Raw genomic sequence first — 18662 nt, forward strand, 5'->3', positions numbered from 1 at the left:
CGGGGAAAGCTGCTGAGTTTGAGACCTCGAGATGTGGCCCTCGTTCTTGAGTACGCGTTGCGATGGCGGCCAGTGATGGTCTTTCGGAAGAAGAAAACCGGTCGGGCGTTGAAGGGCGGTATCTATCAAAGACCTACGAGGCAGCGGAGACTCCAGTCAAAAGCACTGCAGGGTGCGACTTGTTCGACGGAGGGAGAAGAAGATAATTTTTGTCGAAACTCGATGGTGTACCTCGTGGGGACGAGTCCTCTTCCCAAATACATCATGCTCGGTTCGAGCTGGATGCGTTGATTACGTCGATGATCTACCGGCCGTGAGGGCGTCTGGCGTGGGAGCGCGTGACGGCCTGAAGTGGCTTATGGAGGATATTCCTGGCGGCCGCGAGTCGCAAGATAGATCTGTCGGGAAGAGACCAACCGAGGGAGTACGTTAAGGGTTGCTCGGTCGCGCTTAACGTCCGGTTTCTGGTGGCCGGAGCGGGGAAGAAAGTCATTTCGGCGAGATCCCAAGGATCTTTGTGCTACGGTGAAAGTACTACGGGAAGCAGCGACGGTGAAAGCGAGACTTAGTACGTCGCTCGATGGAAAAGAGGTAATAAATCATGAGACGATGTCTAACATAAGTCTTTAATGTTTAAACATTTTTTATTTAGCGTTTAACTTTAGTATTTACTCGTTTAACTATTATTCATAGCTAGTTTAAATATTTTTGTTCTCCGTTTAATTATATTCTATAACGTTTAAATATATAGTTTTTATAGTTTAAAATGAATGATCTCGGTGAAATTGTGTTGGTTTACATATGTTAGTTTCACAGTTTGATTCGTGAATCTTTGAAGAAGAAATATTTGTTGGCGCATGACCCAGCGGATGGATGCCATTGCTCGGGAACCACTTGCTCGAAGGCGGGGATGAGGAGGCGGCCCTCATCGTGCTTGTGCTGGGGCCCGTTCTCCTACTTCCGACCCAGCGCGCACGCATTCCTCGGCCAGGAGAAGCCTCCCCTACCCGGCGGTTGCAGCAACCCCCCTACCGCGACAGCAGCGGTCCCCGAGCCGTGGCGATCCCTCCGACCGTGGCGTGCCCACGGTGACATTGGGCGAAGATGTCACGCATGACTCTTATCACGGTCTCGTTGTCGACTATCCGAAGGCGGCGTGGAAAAAAACCATTGTTACCATCTTTCCATGTGGCGCGATGAGTGTACCCCGATATTTTTCAAGGAGGTGGGTACCATCGAGAAAGCAGTGACTGCGAGCCCTCTTGAATCCTGATACCTGTGCGAAAGAAAGAATGCGCGTTTAAAAGCGATCGCGTCTCTCTCCGCGATCGCCCTGACTGCTTAGGGATTTGTCTCGGCCGCCTTATCCACATGCAAAGCAAGCGGTCATAGCTTTGGAGATGTCGGCTGCAGTCGAGGACCACCCGGGCGTACTCTTTTTCCCAACCAAGCACTGCTTGTATGGTATGTGGACACCATGTTCCCATGACGTGTCGCCCGAATGTCGATGGCCTTGTCTGAGGGGCGGTCCTTGAGCTTACGAGATCACTCGTGCGCTAACCCGTTTTTGGGCGCTTTCGGATGTGGCGCGAACCTATACCACCACCGCAAGTGTGTGGCCGGGTTGATTGTCTTGATTCAAAAGTATTTTTGTTATACTCTTTTTGATGCGTGAAGGCGCCATGACATGACCATCGGCGTAGCATTCCACGATCGCTCCGATGTTTTTACGTTCTTTATGAATTTGAAGTCGAAAATTCGCTTTTTGATTGCATGATTTGAAATACGTCCACGAAATGTTAGACACCGTCAAAGCGTTGACCAATATCCAGCGACAACACTTGGAATGATCGGCGAGGGAAGGAAGACATCCCAGCCCGTCGGGAGTCGCCCATAGGGGATGAATGGGAGCACTCGCGAGAATCACGAATTCACCCTGACACTTGATCGAATGAAAAGATCGATATGTTAAGCGGAGAATATAATGTTTAGCGATAATGACAATAGTTAAGCGTTAAATTAAATACTTAAACAATTAACTAATAACGTAAAGGACTAGTACTGATATGTTAACCCGATGGCGGACATATTTAAACAATAATGACCCCGAGACAGTGAAATAATTAAAAGAAAAAGGAACTTCTGACGAGTAAACCTCGTTTTCATTAGGATTCGGCAATGGCGCATTTTTACGTCTCGGCGACAGAGATCGACTTCTGACACATTTGAAGATGGAGTGGGACGTGACACATCCGATGGAAAGTCGACATCGTTTTTCTATTGAGGCGAACCGTTTTTATATCCATACGGTGTGATGAACTTAACCACGACAAAGAGAAACTTGAGGACCCCATCGCTCGCGTATCTCGATTAACACCAATTCCCAAAAGTCGAGCCGTGAACATTAGCACTCTTCCCTCCCGTTGAATCTAGCAATACCACAAAAAAACTCTCCATAATATATCGATTCGAAAACGAAATCGTACAAACAAAAATGAAATGAAGAACAAAAGCGAAGGCGACGAAGAAGAAGTAGAAGATGTAAAGAACAAAGCAGCGATCGAATTGCAAACAAAAAAAGTCTGCAGTTGTATGCATAGAGGTTAGACTAGGCGTGATGTGATTGGGCGGTATTTTTCCCTCCATCCCAAGGCGAAAAGGAAATATATGTCATTGTCGCGAGGAAGACATGTTGTCGTCGATTCGAATGAAAGTTCTCAACTCAACATGAGTCTACGTGTAAGCGTCAAGCTTTTTATGTTTAAGCAGGATACGTATAGTGTTTAAAAATAACGGTTAGCTTTGTTTAACTAAAAGTCTATATCATGTAAATAATATGTTATTGTTTAAATTGAATGCTTTCATCTGACATCAGCGTTGCTAGATGGGTACCTCACGGGTCATTTTGTTTAAACATATTTACGTATTTTTCTTAAACACCGTTGATCGTTGTTTAAAGAGTAACTTGAGTATTGTTTAACTTTTTCTATTGTTTCTGATGGCGTTTTTTGTTTCCCAGTTGTTTTTACTAGGTCTCTGTTTAAATTTTGGAAGTTCGCGGTCCAAATCTGATTGTTTCGTTTTATTTATAAAAGATTTACAACATTTACAACATTCTACAAAGATTTACAACATTCTGCACATTTCTGACGTCCGCTCGGACTTTGGGACGCTCGCGACTCGACCCTCGTATAGCAAAACAAGTGTACATACGTTCGAATGCTCCGGCGGTTTGCATATACAAAGCGCATCGACTTGAACACGCAAAAGCGTCTGACATTAAAAAGGTTAAACAACACACATTCATGAAAAGCGACTATTAATCGATGTGTCGTGGTAGGGACTTAAGCGGCGATCACGATGAGTTAAACCGCGAGCGTAGCTGGGTTGTACTGGCGGCGTCGTTTTTCTTAGCGTTAACGAGAGAGTCTCGAGTGGTAAATGTCGAGCCCGTCTTAAAGGATGTTTTCGTGATCTCCCTCCTCAGAGAATCCTCCGCGATCACGCGATACGTAAAAACTTTCTTTTCTTACCCAGTCGAAATGCTCTCTTAATTGCTTTCCCGGTCGTCCAGCGTTGGAGAATCCTGCTGCATTGAGGCGATTATGAGAGGGACTTGACAGGCGAAAAAGATAGTTTAACTAGTTCGGTGATTACGGCTAATTGATTCTCAAGATAAGGAAGAAGGCTCACGAAACATCCTTTCAGATAGAGTGGTTGTCCGTGGGAAGAGGAGGAAGAGGAGGAGGAGGAGGAGGAGGATGATGAGGGCGACGAGGTGGTTGTCCATGGGGAGGGTTCTTCACGGTTATTTATGGTGTGAAGTCCACAGCGGTGACTCTTCGTGTCCAGAAAAAAAGTTAAGCCTGCGATGGCCGAGCATTGGTGAGTGAGAGCGAGCGGGTGTTCGGAAATTTATGTTACCGTGCATGAAATTAATGCCGTCATTAATTCTTCTGCGAGGGATCTCTCTTTCTTACCGCTACGTGCCACGTGCACGACAATTCGGATCGAAGCGAAAAAGATCACCGTTTCTGCGAGACTTTGAGAATTTACGTTTATGAATAGTTATACATGTAAAGATAATGTTAAAGCGGAGATGGGAAGTATTAAGCGGATATGACAATTATTAAACATATTAGTAAAATATTTAAGCGGATAATAGCAAATAGTTAAACATTATTTAAAATATACGAAATAGATAACCATAAGCGAGAAAGAACTTTTACAGCGAAATGAACTGCGTCGTAATTCTTGTTCTTCTAGTCGTAATACTAACTTTACAACCATAAGCGAGAAGGCAGACAATGGCACATGCTCGCCTCGACGATAAAATCGACTACGACTCGTTTTGAAGATGAAGTGCACTTGAGCCCGATCGATGGAAATCGATTTCATTTTACATTGAGAAACCGATTTATATATTTGGGTATGATAATGAGGAGAACAACAAGATGTAATATAACTCCTTGGCATTGTCTATCGAAACCCAAGCGACCCTAGAGGTTGAGCATGATGTGATTTGGTGCTTTTCCTTTCCCAGCATTTCGAGTCAAAAATGGGATTTCACAACATGGACCCATTTGAAGTGAGCAGTGGGGGGTAAAGGGAAGTTAAACACTACTGGAAGAGTTTCGTCAGTGGTGTGTAAAAAGTAGGAGGGGGTTTTTGGGAAGTTTTGAAAATTACGAGGGGTGAACAGTAATTTTCCCTACAAAATATTTTAATTTAATATTTAGACAATGTTTTCTAATTTTAGTTAACTTTTAAAATTTAAAGTAACATAGTAAGATATTAAATATTTTTATTTTAATGATTAATGAATCTCGTATCTTCTCTAACCCACTTTTCAAAATTCTATTTTGATCCTCTATAATAGTTTTTCTGCATTTATTTCTTCAAAATTAATATAATATTTATTTTATATTTTTAATTGTAAATAAGAGTTTTTGTAGTTTTTATTTGTTACCTTTTTATTTGTATGAGTTTTGCTAACAAATTTTAAATATTTTCTTCATCATAAGTTTAGTAACACAAAGAAAGATAAACAAACAAATATTAATTAAAATAAAATATTAATTAAATTTAAATTTTTATAAATTAGAAAATTTATTCTAAAATTCCATTTTAAACCACTGGTTATCTTAAGCTGTCTTTACATATATGATATATCATAAAAATAATATTTTAAAATTTGTTATTAATTCAGAATTTTCTAGGTACTTAGCATAGGAGTAAATGTAATTATATATATATATATAGATATAGTTTTATCCATCAATCATTTAAGGGGTGGCCTATAGTTGAAGTTATATTCTCATAATTATTCAAGCATGCGCTCAATTTTTTAAAGAGCTTCTAGCCTTTTTTTTTATTATTATTATTTTATGTCAACATGTAGCTATATTAAACGTGGCATGTTCAAACTTGCAGTGCTCTAGTTGTCTTATTATTTCAATAATTTGATTAATAAACAGAATTTTAAGAAAATCTCTGACCGCTGTTCTTTTTTTATTATTTTACAAATGTGATAATCACAATATATAATATTATTAAAACTAAACCGAATTGGTTAGTTCAACCGGTTCACGAACTGGCCACCAATTTGGTTCAACCACTCATATCAAATCAATTTTTTCATGAACCGCTATTGAACCATTTTTGAACTGATAATCGGTGAATCGATTAGATTGGACCGATTTAAAATTAGTTATTTTTTTTTTAAATGATAACCTATTGATCTTTCTACTTTTAGGGTAGTGGATAGAATAGGATATGGGCATGATAAGCTCATATCCTATGTTTGATGCGCACCGGATAAACCATTAGATAGCATTTTACCCTTTATAATATAGCTATATATATTTTTTAAAAATAGACTTTTTTAAATTTTTTTTCTTTAATGATTTACATATAAGTATATTTTAAATTTTTAAAAAATAAATAACTTATAAATAATGTCGACAAATATATAGATTTCAATATCACCAACTTGCAAAAATTATAGTTAATACCTATTCATTGGAAAAAATCATACACAAAATCATCAATATGATATAAAGCTAGAGTAATAAACTCATTAATGAAAAATAAATATATCACATTAAAATCAATTTGAAAAAAAAAATTATCAAACTAGAGAAATTAAAATAAGACATGATTAAAAAAATATATATTTAAATGAAAAATAATCTGCTCAAGCACGAAGATTGACGGGAATGTCTTTTAACCACTCTAAATGCGTAAAATCTTAGTGTTCTATCTAGTTATTGACAAGCTTCTTGTCCAAAGCATCATGTTTAAAAAGATATAAAAAAAAATACAATGAAACCCTACATAAGGGAAACAAACTAAATAATAGAGTAAAAAAGTAAATTTATTTTTTTATCATATCCTAATTGTTTCCATCCTGACTCTTCAGATTCATTATCATGTCTCCGGCATGATAAAGTAGGCCAATAGGATAAAACTATCATATCAAATTGGCACACCAAACAAAGGACAGTAAGTGGACATGATTGTCTATCATATTTTATCATTCTTATCATGTCCAACCTTTAATGATGATACTATTGCTTGTTGAATATAAATCACCATCTTTATTATTGTTTGTTAAATTTCTTGAAATTGTGATCGTTGAAAGTTTGTTAATTTATTTTTATATAAGAGTTTTTAATCACCACTTTTGGTTAAAAAAAACTTTGATTTTATTTACATAAATTGTTTGTGCTTTGTAAAATTATATATATATATATATATATATATATATATATATATATATATATATATATATATATATATATATATATATATATAAATAATTTTTTTATATGGTTTATAATTTATTAATTTCCCCTATTTTTTATTTTTACAAATATTTCATATTTTTTTGAAAATTTATTTGTTTTAAAAATATCAAATTCAATTGAATCGATTAGTCCAGCTGGTTGAATCGGGGGCTCAACTGGTTTTCAATCCGGTCCAATTTTTAAAACATTGGTGCTTAAATCATAAATTTGATCATCTAGCCTATGGACTATCACCCAGTGTCTTACGGTTCTATTTATTTATTTGGCAAATACGATAATCACAATATATAGTCAGGGTGTGTGCATGAATCAGAAATTTGATTATTCTGTTTGTGCAGTTTGTGCACTGTCATCTAGAGATTCAAGGTTTGAGTGACAAGCTCACACCCACAACTGAAGACTTATTACCACCAGTATCTAACGGGACTTGAATTCGGGGCTTTTAAATCCCCACATCAACATTTTACATAGTGAGTGAGTCAATACTACTGGGTTATGAACCCTTTCGCGCTGCCTATTTTGTTACAACATTACTCTCTGAACTGAAGAATTCCTAAATAAATATTTTTCTACATTTTTATAACTAATTGTGCATCATAGGGCTAAGGCTGTGATTTTAATTTTAATTTTTTTTTTTAAATGGCACGTTTCTTAAATAAATAATTTTTACGTCATATAAAGTTGCTGCATTATTATTTACTTACGAAAAAACATTTTTGTGGAAAAGGCGAAAATATAAATAAATCACTGCAAATGTGAGATTTCCCCCTTTTTTTATGGTTGCTCTTTCTCCATTGACTATATAAAATATTAAAATCATATATAAAATGATAAAAAAAATTATATCTCTCACACATTTTAATATCTACTAGTTAGGGTAATTTTTTGCATCAACGAATTTGCTTGGTTTGATGGAGATAGTGAAAAAGAAATTTAAAAAGACAACATGCGAAGTGTACAACTAAGAACCTCAAGTTTTAATTGATTATTATATTAAACTCATAAAAGAAAATATTGGAATGTATCATTTGATAATTTTAAAAATTTTGGCTAATCAAAAGCTAAAATTTTTTGGAACGAAAATGAACCATGTGGAACCTGTTTTCCAGGGCAATATTTTGGAACATTTGGTTTGAAAGAAACAAGTGCATTTTTACTCTGCATGCTTCGAATTCATTCTCAATAATTATTAAAATCATTCACATGTTTCTGGATTGGATTTCTGCAAGTTAGGGACCCGCTCCAAGTTCCGATGGAATCCACTCAAAGCTGAAGCGCTCGCTTAATTTCCTGAACGCGAGGCTGAATGGAAATACTAACAACAAGGAATAGTCACCACAAGAATTTATTGGCATTTTTGATAGTCTGAGTAGACCTATATTGCCTTCTGGCGGACTCTCTTCTCTCAGTTGTGTTTCTCCCCTTTTTATTCTTTTTTTTTCTTTAGTTGGTTGTGTTTGTTCTCTTAAAAGTGTTTTACCTTTGGTAAGGAACTCCTAGTGTGGTTTCCTGGCCTTCTGCAAGTTAGTTTTTTTTCTGCTGCTTTTGTTGTTCTTATTGTTTTCTTTTTCAATAAAATTACGGTTTATCTACTTAAAAAAACCCTGAAATTATGTAATATTAATATAATATTAATAATATGTGTGTGTTAAAAATTATTGATCTACGTTTGCTTGATCAAAGTATAAATCCACAAAAATTGTGATGTAGATCTTTAATAAAATAAATTAAAGACTAAATAAACAAGTTTGAATTTTTATTTTCTCCACCTCTTTGTGCACAACCAAGCGTCGTTGAAACTTGAAAGATGAGCCCTATCCCCCAACTAAATAACTTAGTATAACTTTTAAACATATTTTTATTACAAAATAAATTTTTAAATAAATATTTTTTTAAAAAATTATTAATATAAATACGTATTTATTTATTTATTTATTTATTTTAGATTTATGATAAACAAAGAGTTAAATTCAAACCCTACTATTGATGAGAGAGTGAATAAAATAACAATTATTTTTTTTCACAAATGTAAACAAAACATATGTCAGAACACACATGCGGGGAGTTAAGCTTTACAACATTTGTGCCCTCCACTAGCATAAACTAAAAGTTAAATTTTTTTTTAGCGAAAGAAATACTTTATATAAAAGAATGACATCAATAGATCAATGCATATTAACTATTATCATCATCTAAATAAAACGGCAGTAGATGATTTTATCTTTTTTAGTTGAGAAACCAACGGCTGCTTTCATACAGTATCTCTTCCGTATTCCATGAAGGTAAAAAATATACATAAAAACCAAAAATCGGCGAACTGAATAAACAAGAAAGAACATAAAGCAATTCCTCGGTGTTTTTATCAGTTAAAGAGGAAGAAAATTTTCTCTTCATTAGAGGAAGCTTTATAGAAGTGTAAATTCCTTCAACACAAGCTCAGAACATATGTACATGTAATCTACCAAAAATACCATAACAACAAACAAGTGGAACAACTTTATATCACAAAGCCAAACATTGAAGAAGCCAGGCGCATAAATTAAGAAAACCAATGAAAAAGAAATACAAAATGGCATGAAAAAACCTAGCTAACCTCTGCAAGTTTCAAGCCTTTGAACTTGTATGTTTAAAACAGTCAATGTTGCATAAGTTAACTGATCTCATCAACCTGCAAAAGTTTTCGCAAAAAATTCACTGAGTGTCGGAAACACAAGAGCAAGAGGAGCTACATTTGTTAGTTATGATACCTATCAATGCTCTTTCTTGGCTTCTCAGATTGGTCTGTACTATTCCTTGCTTTGTCTGAACGATCGATGCTTTTTCTCGCCTTTGATTTCTTATCTATGCTTCTCCTTCGCTTCTCGTTATGATCCCTGCTTTTCCGAGACTTCTCTACATGATCAATGCTGGGCCTAGATTTGTCAACTTCATCTGTACTGCTCCGGGGGAATTCAAGACAATCTGAGCTTGTCCGAGGAGCATCAGGAAGATCTAAGTTTTCTGCAGATCCATTTTTTGCTGCTGGTGTTTTCTCTATTGATAAGAAGAACTTTTTTAAATGACTAATGTATTCATGGTATAGTTCCAAATTACAATGGTTCCCTCCCTTAATCCAAAGAGGCTCGTACTTTTCTTTACATAGCTCCCAGAGTTGCTTTCCATGAGAACAATCTACAACATCATCAGCTGTTCCCTGCAGTAAGGGGAAAAGAGGTTTAAATTGATGATTTATTGGGTGGAAACATGCAAAGGACTTATTCTGGTGAAGTAATATTTATTTTTTAATCATAATTGCCAAATTTGAGTTAAAAACAAGATAGTTCATCCAAAATCAAGGAGCACTGGATTCTAATTTCAGGCAAATTACTTGAAGACTTTGACCCTAGAGCAGGGAGTGATATTGGGAGCCTTATAAAGAGGTAGACCTCACATGAGCAAAAGTGTTTTTGTATACACAAAGATTCAAACTAAATAACTACTTGCTTAAGCAACCCGAGCCTTGGAGCAACCCCTGTTTGTAATTTCAGGCAAATTTTGATTCAATTTAAAAGGCGCGGAAAGGACCATGGCTTTTTTCTTTGATTTTCAAATTTATGACTTTTATTCACTTATGATTTTGGCTCAAAGTACATAGCTGGACACCTATGATTATCATTGCATCATGACCAGGAGAACAAAAAACTAACTTTTTGATTCCGATCAGACTTATCATGCATACCAAGAACACTGTATAAGCATATCTTTGTAACCTTCTTAGAGATTAAACAACTGAGAAAAAAGTAAATATTTACAACCTCTTTGTATCGTTTATGTAACCAAACTAGGATTATACCAACAATAATAAATTTGGATGATTTGTTGTATCCCTGTAATGCATTATTAACAACTCTGGCGATCATCAGGTCAAAATTGGTGCAACATTTGGTTATTTCTCACTTTAGAATTACATATTAGTGGCCTTAAGTTAATTATTTTACAAAAGATTTCATTTTCCAATCAAAATTAAATTCAAAAATCGAAAACTTAAATTTTCAGCAAAGAACACGTTGTGTGTTGCCAACTAATTGGAGCAAGAAAATTTTGCACTTTAATACTAACATAAAATATTTTTCTTTGCAGCCTGCATTGCAAAACACATAGCTATATATCACATCCATATTGTGCCTTAGTGAAATTAAAGATAAAATGGTACAATGAATCATTCATCAAATATCAAGCTGTAGTCAAATGTATCCATATAAATGAATGCTAAGTGCATTTTATTAATATATTCTTTTCTTTCATTTTCAGTGCCTTGGTTATAAGATTGGCATCCTAGCAAGTAAATCTCATTAGAGTTTACACTACTTTCAACAGACGGAAACACAAACAAAATTTGAGGCATCTTCTTAAGAATTACTCAATCTTGCAGGCATGATGAACTACAAGGTCCAAAGCTTGTACTGGATTCTAACTAAATAAAAAGAAAAAAGAAACAAGCAGAAAGCTTACATGAATTACCAGCACTGGGCAACTGACAAGTGGAATCTTATCAATGTTCTGCAAAGAAAAGATAATATTTTTTAACCAAAAGATAAACACCAAAAAAGATTTCATTTACTAGAAAAGAGAAACTGGATACCTTATATATGTCAAACCAATATGTACGCTTGACAGGGTACATGACACGCAGACCAGATAAGATAGGACTATGTAGAATAACTGCTCTCAAACGAGGCAAACGAATAGCTAACTCCAATGTAGGGCCACTACCAACAGACTGGCCATATAAAATAATATCTTCTGCTTGAGTTCTGTATGATTCTACCAGGCATTGATAAGCTGCCTCGATATCTGCATAGGTATTCTGTTCGCTTGCCTGCATGTAGAAAAGAATGCAATATAGAACAATTGATTTTGTTTTAAGGACAGGATTTTTTAATCAAAATGCTAAGGAATCTAGAAAGCTACACTGACCTTACCAGAAGAACACCCATAGCCTGAATAGTCATAACTGTTTAACAACAAGATTGTTAAGGTTAGACAAGATTTCTTGTACAAAATCTCTAGAGGTAAGTAAAAAAAGCAAAAAGATGTCAATAGTTAAAATAGTTAAAGAAGAAGAAAAGAAAGAAAGAAAGATAATTACTGTAATTAACAGTGCCTAAATGTATGGTATATATAAGTTTCATATGATGGATGGTTGCAGCCTTGCAGGGCTCAGCTAGTTTAGGTGCCACCAGGAATATTGATCCAAACATGAGGAAAGAAGACAAGACCCAATAGTTACATCGCTGCATGAAATGTGAACTACAGCCACAAATTTGAGGTACTATAGCCAGATGAAAAGCTTTATCAGCAACTTAAAAGGCTGTTTTCTGATGACTTTTATCAGATGATTCATTCATATCCTGTACTGTTGCTTGTCAAGTGCTGCACAGAAAGCTCAACTAGGCTTTGGAATTAAAAGCAAATTGAGCGGTTTCAAGGTAATCTACGGGAATATAATTGATTCACGCCCTAGTATTAGGCAGCATAACATCTTAGCATCAGTTTCACTAAATTCATGATAGTAGTTTTAGAAGAAAAAAGATGGATAAAATTCAATATCCATCAATTGAGATTAAATAGGTAAGCACACACGCCCGCACACTTGAAATCATCAAAATCGAACTATATAGCAAAGAAAATTACTGAAAATAATATTTACAGCCATATCAAAAATTAAAAAAACAAATGCAATCTTCCACTCCATCAAAAAGCAGTAACTCCATAGACTTAATGCAGAAAAATAAGTATAAGCTAATTCACACAGACGACATCTTTGTATAGAGTATCACAATTCAGATACTAGCCAACAAAGTGAAGTTCAACATATCTAAGACTTTCACTCACTATGCCCATCAAATCACAGAACACCCATTTTCATAATTGAATTAAAAAAAAATTTAACATTTTTAGCCATTCTGAAACCGAACACAACGAAACATCATGAAAGAGAATAGCAGCAGGACAAAAAAAAAACGCAGCTGCATCAGGATTAGCTTCTCATACTACAACAACAAGAAGCATTCAATACTGAACGACAAGATATATTAATAAAAAATTAACTTCATCCCAGTCAAAACAATGGCATCATAGTCAAACGCTACCAAACAACAGAAAACAAAAAAAAAATTCAAGAATTTCATAACAAACAGATTAAAAAAAAAGGCGAGAAATTAAAACTCAACACCAAACATCAACATAACAAAGAAACCCCTAAAGCAACACCTAGTCAATCCAAAAAAACTCCAGAACCTCCCATCAAACGGAGCGTTAACAGGGCAAAGATCGAAACTTTCACAATAAATAGAGAACCAGAGAGCCAAATACGAACCCCAAGAGATTGACCCGAAGGTGCGCACTAAGCTCGCAGAAGAGATCATGCAACTGTCCAAGGTCAGCAGCGTTACCATGGGAATAGAGAACGGTGAGCTTAGCAGCAGGGTTCTTCACATACATGGCGACGATCTCAGTCCCTCTGTCCGTCGGCACTCTCGTAATCTCCACATCAGCTCCCTCCCTTTTGACCACGCCGGTCATCTCCACCTTACCGTTCGCCGCCTCCGCCAGACCGTACGACGGCGGGCTTGGCGGGAAGAAGGCGAACTTCGCCGCCATATTCGATGTCACTCCTCCCATTGACGAAGCTCTTGATCGAGGATTGGAGACTGCGATTGAGAGAGAGAGAGAGAGAGAGAAATGGGATTCCTTTCGATTTGGTTCTTTTGAATAGAGAGAGAGAGAGAGTGAAGGACGTGACTTGGAATTTCTAAGAAAAGGAAGGTGTAAAAGCGTAATTTATGAAATTAGAGGGACGTAAATGAAAAAAAAGTTTTTTTTAAAAAAAGAAGGGATGATTTTTTATTTATTTATTTAGGAAATGAGGTGTTTATTTATTGATTTTGAGATGAGATTTATATTTTTTTAAAAAAAAAAAATTAATAATTTGGGTGGGTTTTGCAATTTGTGAGAAAAAAAAGGGCGTACATGAAAAAATTAAGCTGTTTGGGAGGGAAAAGAAGGCGGCGGTGATTGAGAGATGGTGTTGTTGACGGAAATGGAAAGAAGCACGTGACTGCTTCTGGTGGTCACGTGAGGTTTGGATTTAAAACTGCTTATTTATTTATTTTGTCCGTTTGTTGTTCTCATGCAACTCATGAAACTTCTTTATTTTAATTTTTTTGTTGTAAGAAATATCTGCAACTCCTTATTATGTTTGAAATTTAGAAATTATTTTTTGTTATGGAAAAATAATAATTTTTTTTGATTAATTTATTATTACTTATAAAATATAATTATTGTCATTATTAATGACAAAATTTCCTTTATACTGTCAAATTATGTAGGGATGTTAAAAGGAATTTTTTGATTGAATTATATTTGAACATATATAAAGAAAATCTTCCAATTACTTATTATATGATTTCATCAAAAAATTATATTTTATTATAATTGAATTTAAAAAATATTACATGCCTTTGTTTAAAATAAAGAAAATTTTTGTGATTTCAGTTTTCCAAAATAGTAACATAAATTTGTTTTTTAGTTTTTAAACTATGTGATTTCTCCAACTAAAAAAGGAAAACAGATAATAAACACTTAAAAGTGTCAACTCACTGGGGAAAAATAGTCAATTTATTTTTAAAGACCACCATTTAGCATAAAAAACATGATTTTCAACGTGATTTTTGGAATTTAAATTTTTTTTATTTATTAAAATTTTGTCATTAACATATTTAAAAAAAAATATATTTTTTTATATTGAATATGACAACATCTAAATGAAACAACAATTTTATCCCTATGAGTTAACATTGTTAACGGCTTGTTAATGGTTTTTATTTTTATTTTTTTTGTTAAGTGGAGAAATCATATAGTTTAAAACCTAAAAAAAAACTTCTCTTACGATTTTGCAAAACCGGAAAACCATGATTTGTTTAAAAAAATTTCCCTAAAATAAATAACAATGCATTAGTGCACCTAATTATGGTAGTTGTGAGAACTTTCATTAAGAAATAGAATGTGTGTTCTAGTGCGATGATTTGAATTAGATGCTTCCCAAGTTAAACTTGCACTACTTATTATGTAAAGAAAAAAGAAAAAAGAAAAAAGTAGAGAGAATGATCCATTGATTAAAGGCTAATAGTTGTTTTAGTAATGGTAATCAAATCTTATCATTTTAAATCTTAGATATGATCCACTTGCTACTCAATCCAAGAGCAAGGTTTCATTTGTGGGATCCAGTGGCTCGTGATTAGACTTGTAAAAGAATTATTTTAAAACTTTTCAAAGTTCTTTCATGACTCATTGAAGGTTTTAGATTATACAAGATGCAATTTTATTAAAAAATAACCAAGCAATTAATAGCAAAAGCTCTTTTGCCCAAACATCACAAAGAATATTACTTTCATGACCATTAATTTTCATCATTAATCTAACTGCCCTTTTTTCTTTTGATGACTTTATATAAATATATACAAAGGACCGAAGGAGGATTAATTTCAAGAGACAAAAACTAGTGCCATGACCTTCCACTCATTGACAAATAAGGAAAGAACTAAAGCATGGTCAAGTTAGTAGCATATATAACTTATATATCTCCATGGGGAACATTCTTATGAGCTCACTTGAGAGCCAAGTGAGCATGCATATATATTCACTGTCCTTATCATTTAGTTGGTCTCCTTAGTTACTTTATCTTTTTCTTCCTTTTGCTCACAAACTCTTTGTCTAGAGCTTTTTGTGTTACATATTCAGCAAACATTAGTATTGAGTAGCTGAGCCATGGATTGGATTGTTCCCTATTTTTGTGGCACTGTCAAAGAGCTTTTCAGGCTCCATTGCCATGCTTTCATCTGTGGATGAAGAACTTTATGTACAAAGTTATCACACTAGTGTTAGGAGCGTGTTCCTCTTTCTCCTTTCAGCTTTCTGTTTGCTTTTGATGATATAACTAAATGCTAGGGGCAAAAATGTAAGACTCTGTGTGAGAGAAAATAATAATAATAATAATAATAATAATAATAATAATAATAATAAGAAGAAGAAGAAGAAGAAGAAGAAGAAGAAGAAGAAGAAGAAGAAGAAGAAGAATTTATTCAAAAAGAAGAAGAAGAAGAAGAAGAAGAAGAAGAAGAAGAAAGGCAAATGAAAGAACAGAGAAAAACTTAACCCCTTGTTTTAACTATCACCAAGTTACATTAATTTGACAAACTGTATTTATAACAAGAAAAAGGGAAAGCAAAATGCCAAGCCAAAATTGTGTAGAAACTAACAAAGTTTCTCCTTTATACATAACATATATATTGATATATATATATATATATATATATATATATATTTGTGAAATTTTAAAAAGTTTAAGATAGCTAGCTAGCTAGTTGTTGATTGGAGGCCTACGGTGTGCCTTTGATTGGTAGTCCTTGTTCAACATGTTGAAGATCTCTCTAGTAGCTTGCAAAAGTTTTTTTGTGTCCATTGTTTCAAAGTCAGGGCCAAGTGGAGCTCTCTTTGGAGTTTCATTGTCATTAGTTGAAGTTGCCTTTGAAACTTCTGAAGAGACTTGACTTTGATCACTCACCCTCTTATCCTAATCATTCAAAGAAAGTAAGTTGCCAAAGCTAAGTATTTATACATATATATATATATATGCCAAAGCTAAGTATTTATACATATATATATCAAATAACATGAAAATATATATAGAAAGAGAGAAAGAGACCTTTGCAACTGTGTTTGAAGTTGATGACCCAAATAGCTTCTCTGAAGAGCTCTTGGCTTTTCCTGCAACCATTATAAGGACAAGTATTCAAATGGTAAAGAGAATTATTCCATGATTTCTTCTTTTAATTTCCATACATAAATGCCTTGCACTTGCATTGGCACTAAAGGAGTTAAATTAAAGCCAAACTTGATATAAACAAAGCTAGTTTTACAAAGAGATACACTTTAACATCAAGTGGTATTTAAAATACACTAAAATAGCTAACTAACTTACTAACTAGTTGTTCTTAGGGGGGTGAGTTTTTGGTGCATGGTAATCAGAACTCAAAGGTATAAGTCCTACAACCAATTTGACACTTGAGGGAAGTCCTCTATCACTCAACTCATACTTTATATTCAACTTCCCCTTCACTCCATGCTCACACTTTCCAACTCTAGGGTTTGCACCTGTGTTCATTTTGCTTCTCACTTGCTCCATCTCCTTCTTCCCTGCTCCAAGCTTCCTCCCCATTCTCTTCACCATCTCCTGTAAATATTAAAGTTTCAATAACCATATATAGCTTGTGAGTGTGTGTGTGTGTCAAGATTAAGAAACAAAGCTAGCTAACCTCATTGGTAGCATGTATTCCATGGCCTAGGGCAAGTAAAGAAAGGAAAAGCACAAGAAGAAGGCTTGTAAACCTCAAACACACCATTAGTATTGCAACAAGAAATAGCAACACATGCAAGAGGAAGAAGAAGAGAAGAGAAGAGAAGGAAAGGCAGTGTTTTATATTGGAGGAAAATCCAATTCCAAGCAACAAGTCAAGGCCAAGATTCCAGCACTGTTTTTAAATGTATGGTTCTGTTGTGGAGGATTGTAAAAACATGAACTTGGTCTTGTTGTGAGCTTGTCTGAAGCCATGCATATGCATGCTACGAGGAACAGCACACCAAACCTAGGGTTTATTAAACTAAACCCTATTCCCCATGAGAAGCATATCTTAAGGGCAAAGACTAGGGTTTTTCCTTTACTTTAGTATTGAGTTTGTGGTGTAAAGCTAAGAGCCCAGCTCTTGGCACTCATATCCATGCTAGTGGAGGATACCAATCTTCTTCATAGTGTGAAGACTTGGAACAAGAGTACATACTTGAACACACTGATCACTAGGGTTTGACCATAGTTTAATGAGTTTGACCATGTAACTATTTAGATTTAATTTTTCATTAATTAGTGAGGATTTAATTGAAGTATTTTTTAAGCTCAAGGGAATGCTTGGAATGTATTCAAAATATAATATTAACATATATACTTGCTGATTAAATTTTTTTTTTTTTTAATAAACTTGCTGATTTAATGGCACAATCAAAACTTTACTTAAATATTGGTTCAAAGAGAATTGAAAACCTTTTTCAATGTTCAAAATACCTTTTCCACACACACACACACACACACACACACACACACACAAAATTGGTTAGCTAAAGCACATCCGAATGGTGAAGTTTTTAGACAACTGTGAACTAAGATACTACGAAAATGGTTAGCGTGGTTTTCAGTGGTCCTTTTGTTCCAAATTAATTAAAATGGTTTTCCCAATGTTGGCATGAGATGAGAATTAAATATGAGCAGGTGATTAGAGGGCACATGGAATCACTAATTAAATGATTAAGAAAAATAAAAACCCTTATCTTTTTACTAATATACCCCTATATGTAAAATCTACTCAATTACTATACATACATACTACATACATATATATATATATATATATATATATTTATAGTCCCTGTACTTTTCTCTCTCTTCTCTTTTGGTCCCTCTACTCAGAAATGCTTCCGACTAGTCCCTCTATTTTTGAAAATGTGCCCACTTAGTTAAAAATACTCCCAATCAGTCCCTCTATTTTTAAAAATGTGCACATTTAGAGGGACTAAGTGGGCACATTTATAAAAGTAGAGGGACTAGTTGAGAGCATTTTTAACTAAGTGAGCACATTTTCAAAAGTAAAGGGACTAATCGGGAGTATTTCTAAGTAGAGGGACCAAAAGAGAAGAGAGAGAAAAGTAGAGGGGCCAATTAGGGTATTATACCATAAAATTTCTATTTACATTTATTCCTTTGGA

General features: G+C 34.5%; 1 protein-coding gene across 1 annotated transcript; it reads right to left on the bottom strand.

Moving 5' to 3' along the window:
• Positions 1 to 9217: 9217 nt before the first annotated feature.
• LOC120266621 (alpha/beta hydrolase domain-containing protein 17C-like) lies at positions 9218 to 13548 on the bottom strand. The gene is made up of 6 exons (XM_039274265.1): positions 13168 to 13548; positions 11766 to 11802; positions 11431 to 11667; positions 11301 to 11348; positions 9557 to 10002; positions 9218 to 9477 (listed from the first exon to the last, which is right to left on the bottom strand). Exons 1-6 carry the CDS (start codon positions 13470 to 13472, stop codon positions 9414 to 9416), a joined length of 1137 nt encoding a protein of 378 aa, XP_039130199.1. The 5' UTR covers positions 13473 to 13548; the 3' UTR covers positions 9218 to 9413.
• Between the last annotated feature and the right edge of the window lie 5114 nt (positions 13549 to 18662).

Source organism: Dioscorea cayenensis, chromosome 8 (assembly GCF_009730915.1).
Source record: "Dioscorea cayenensis subsp. rotundata cultivar TDr96_F1 chromosome 8, TDr96_F1_v2_PseudoChromosome.rev07_lg8_w22 25.fasta, whole genome shotgun sequence".
In the NCBI taxonomy this organism is placed as follows: Eukaryota; Viridiplantae; Streptophyta; class Magnoliopsida; order Dioscoreales; family Dioscoreaceae; genus Dioscorea; species Dioscorea cayenensis.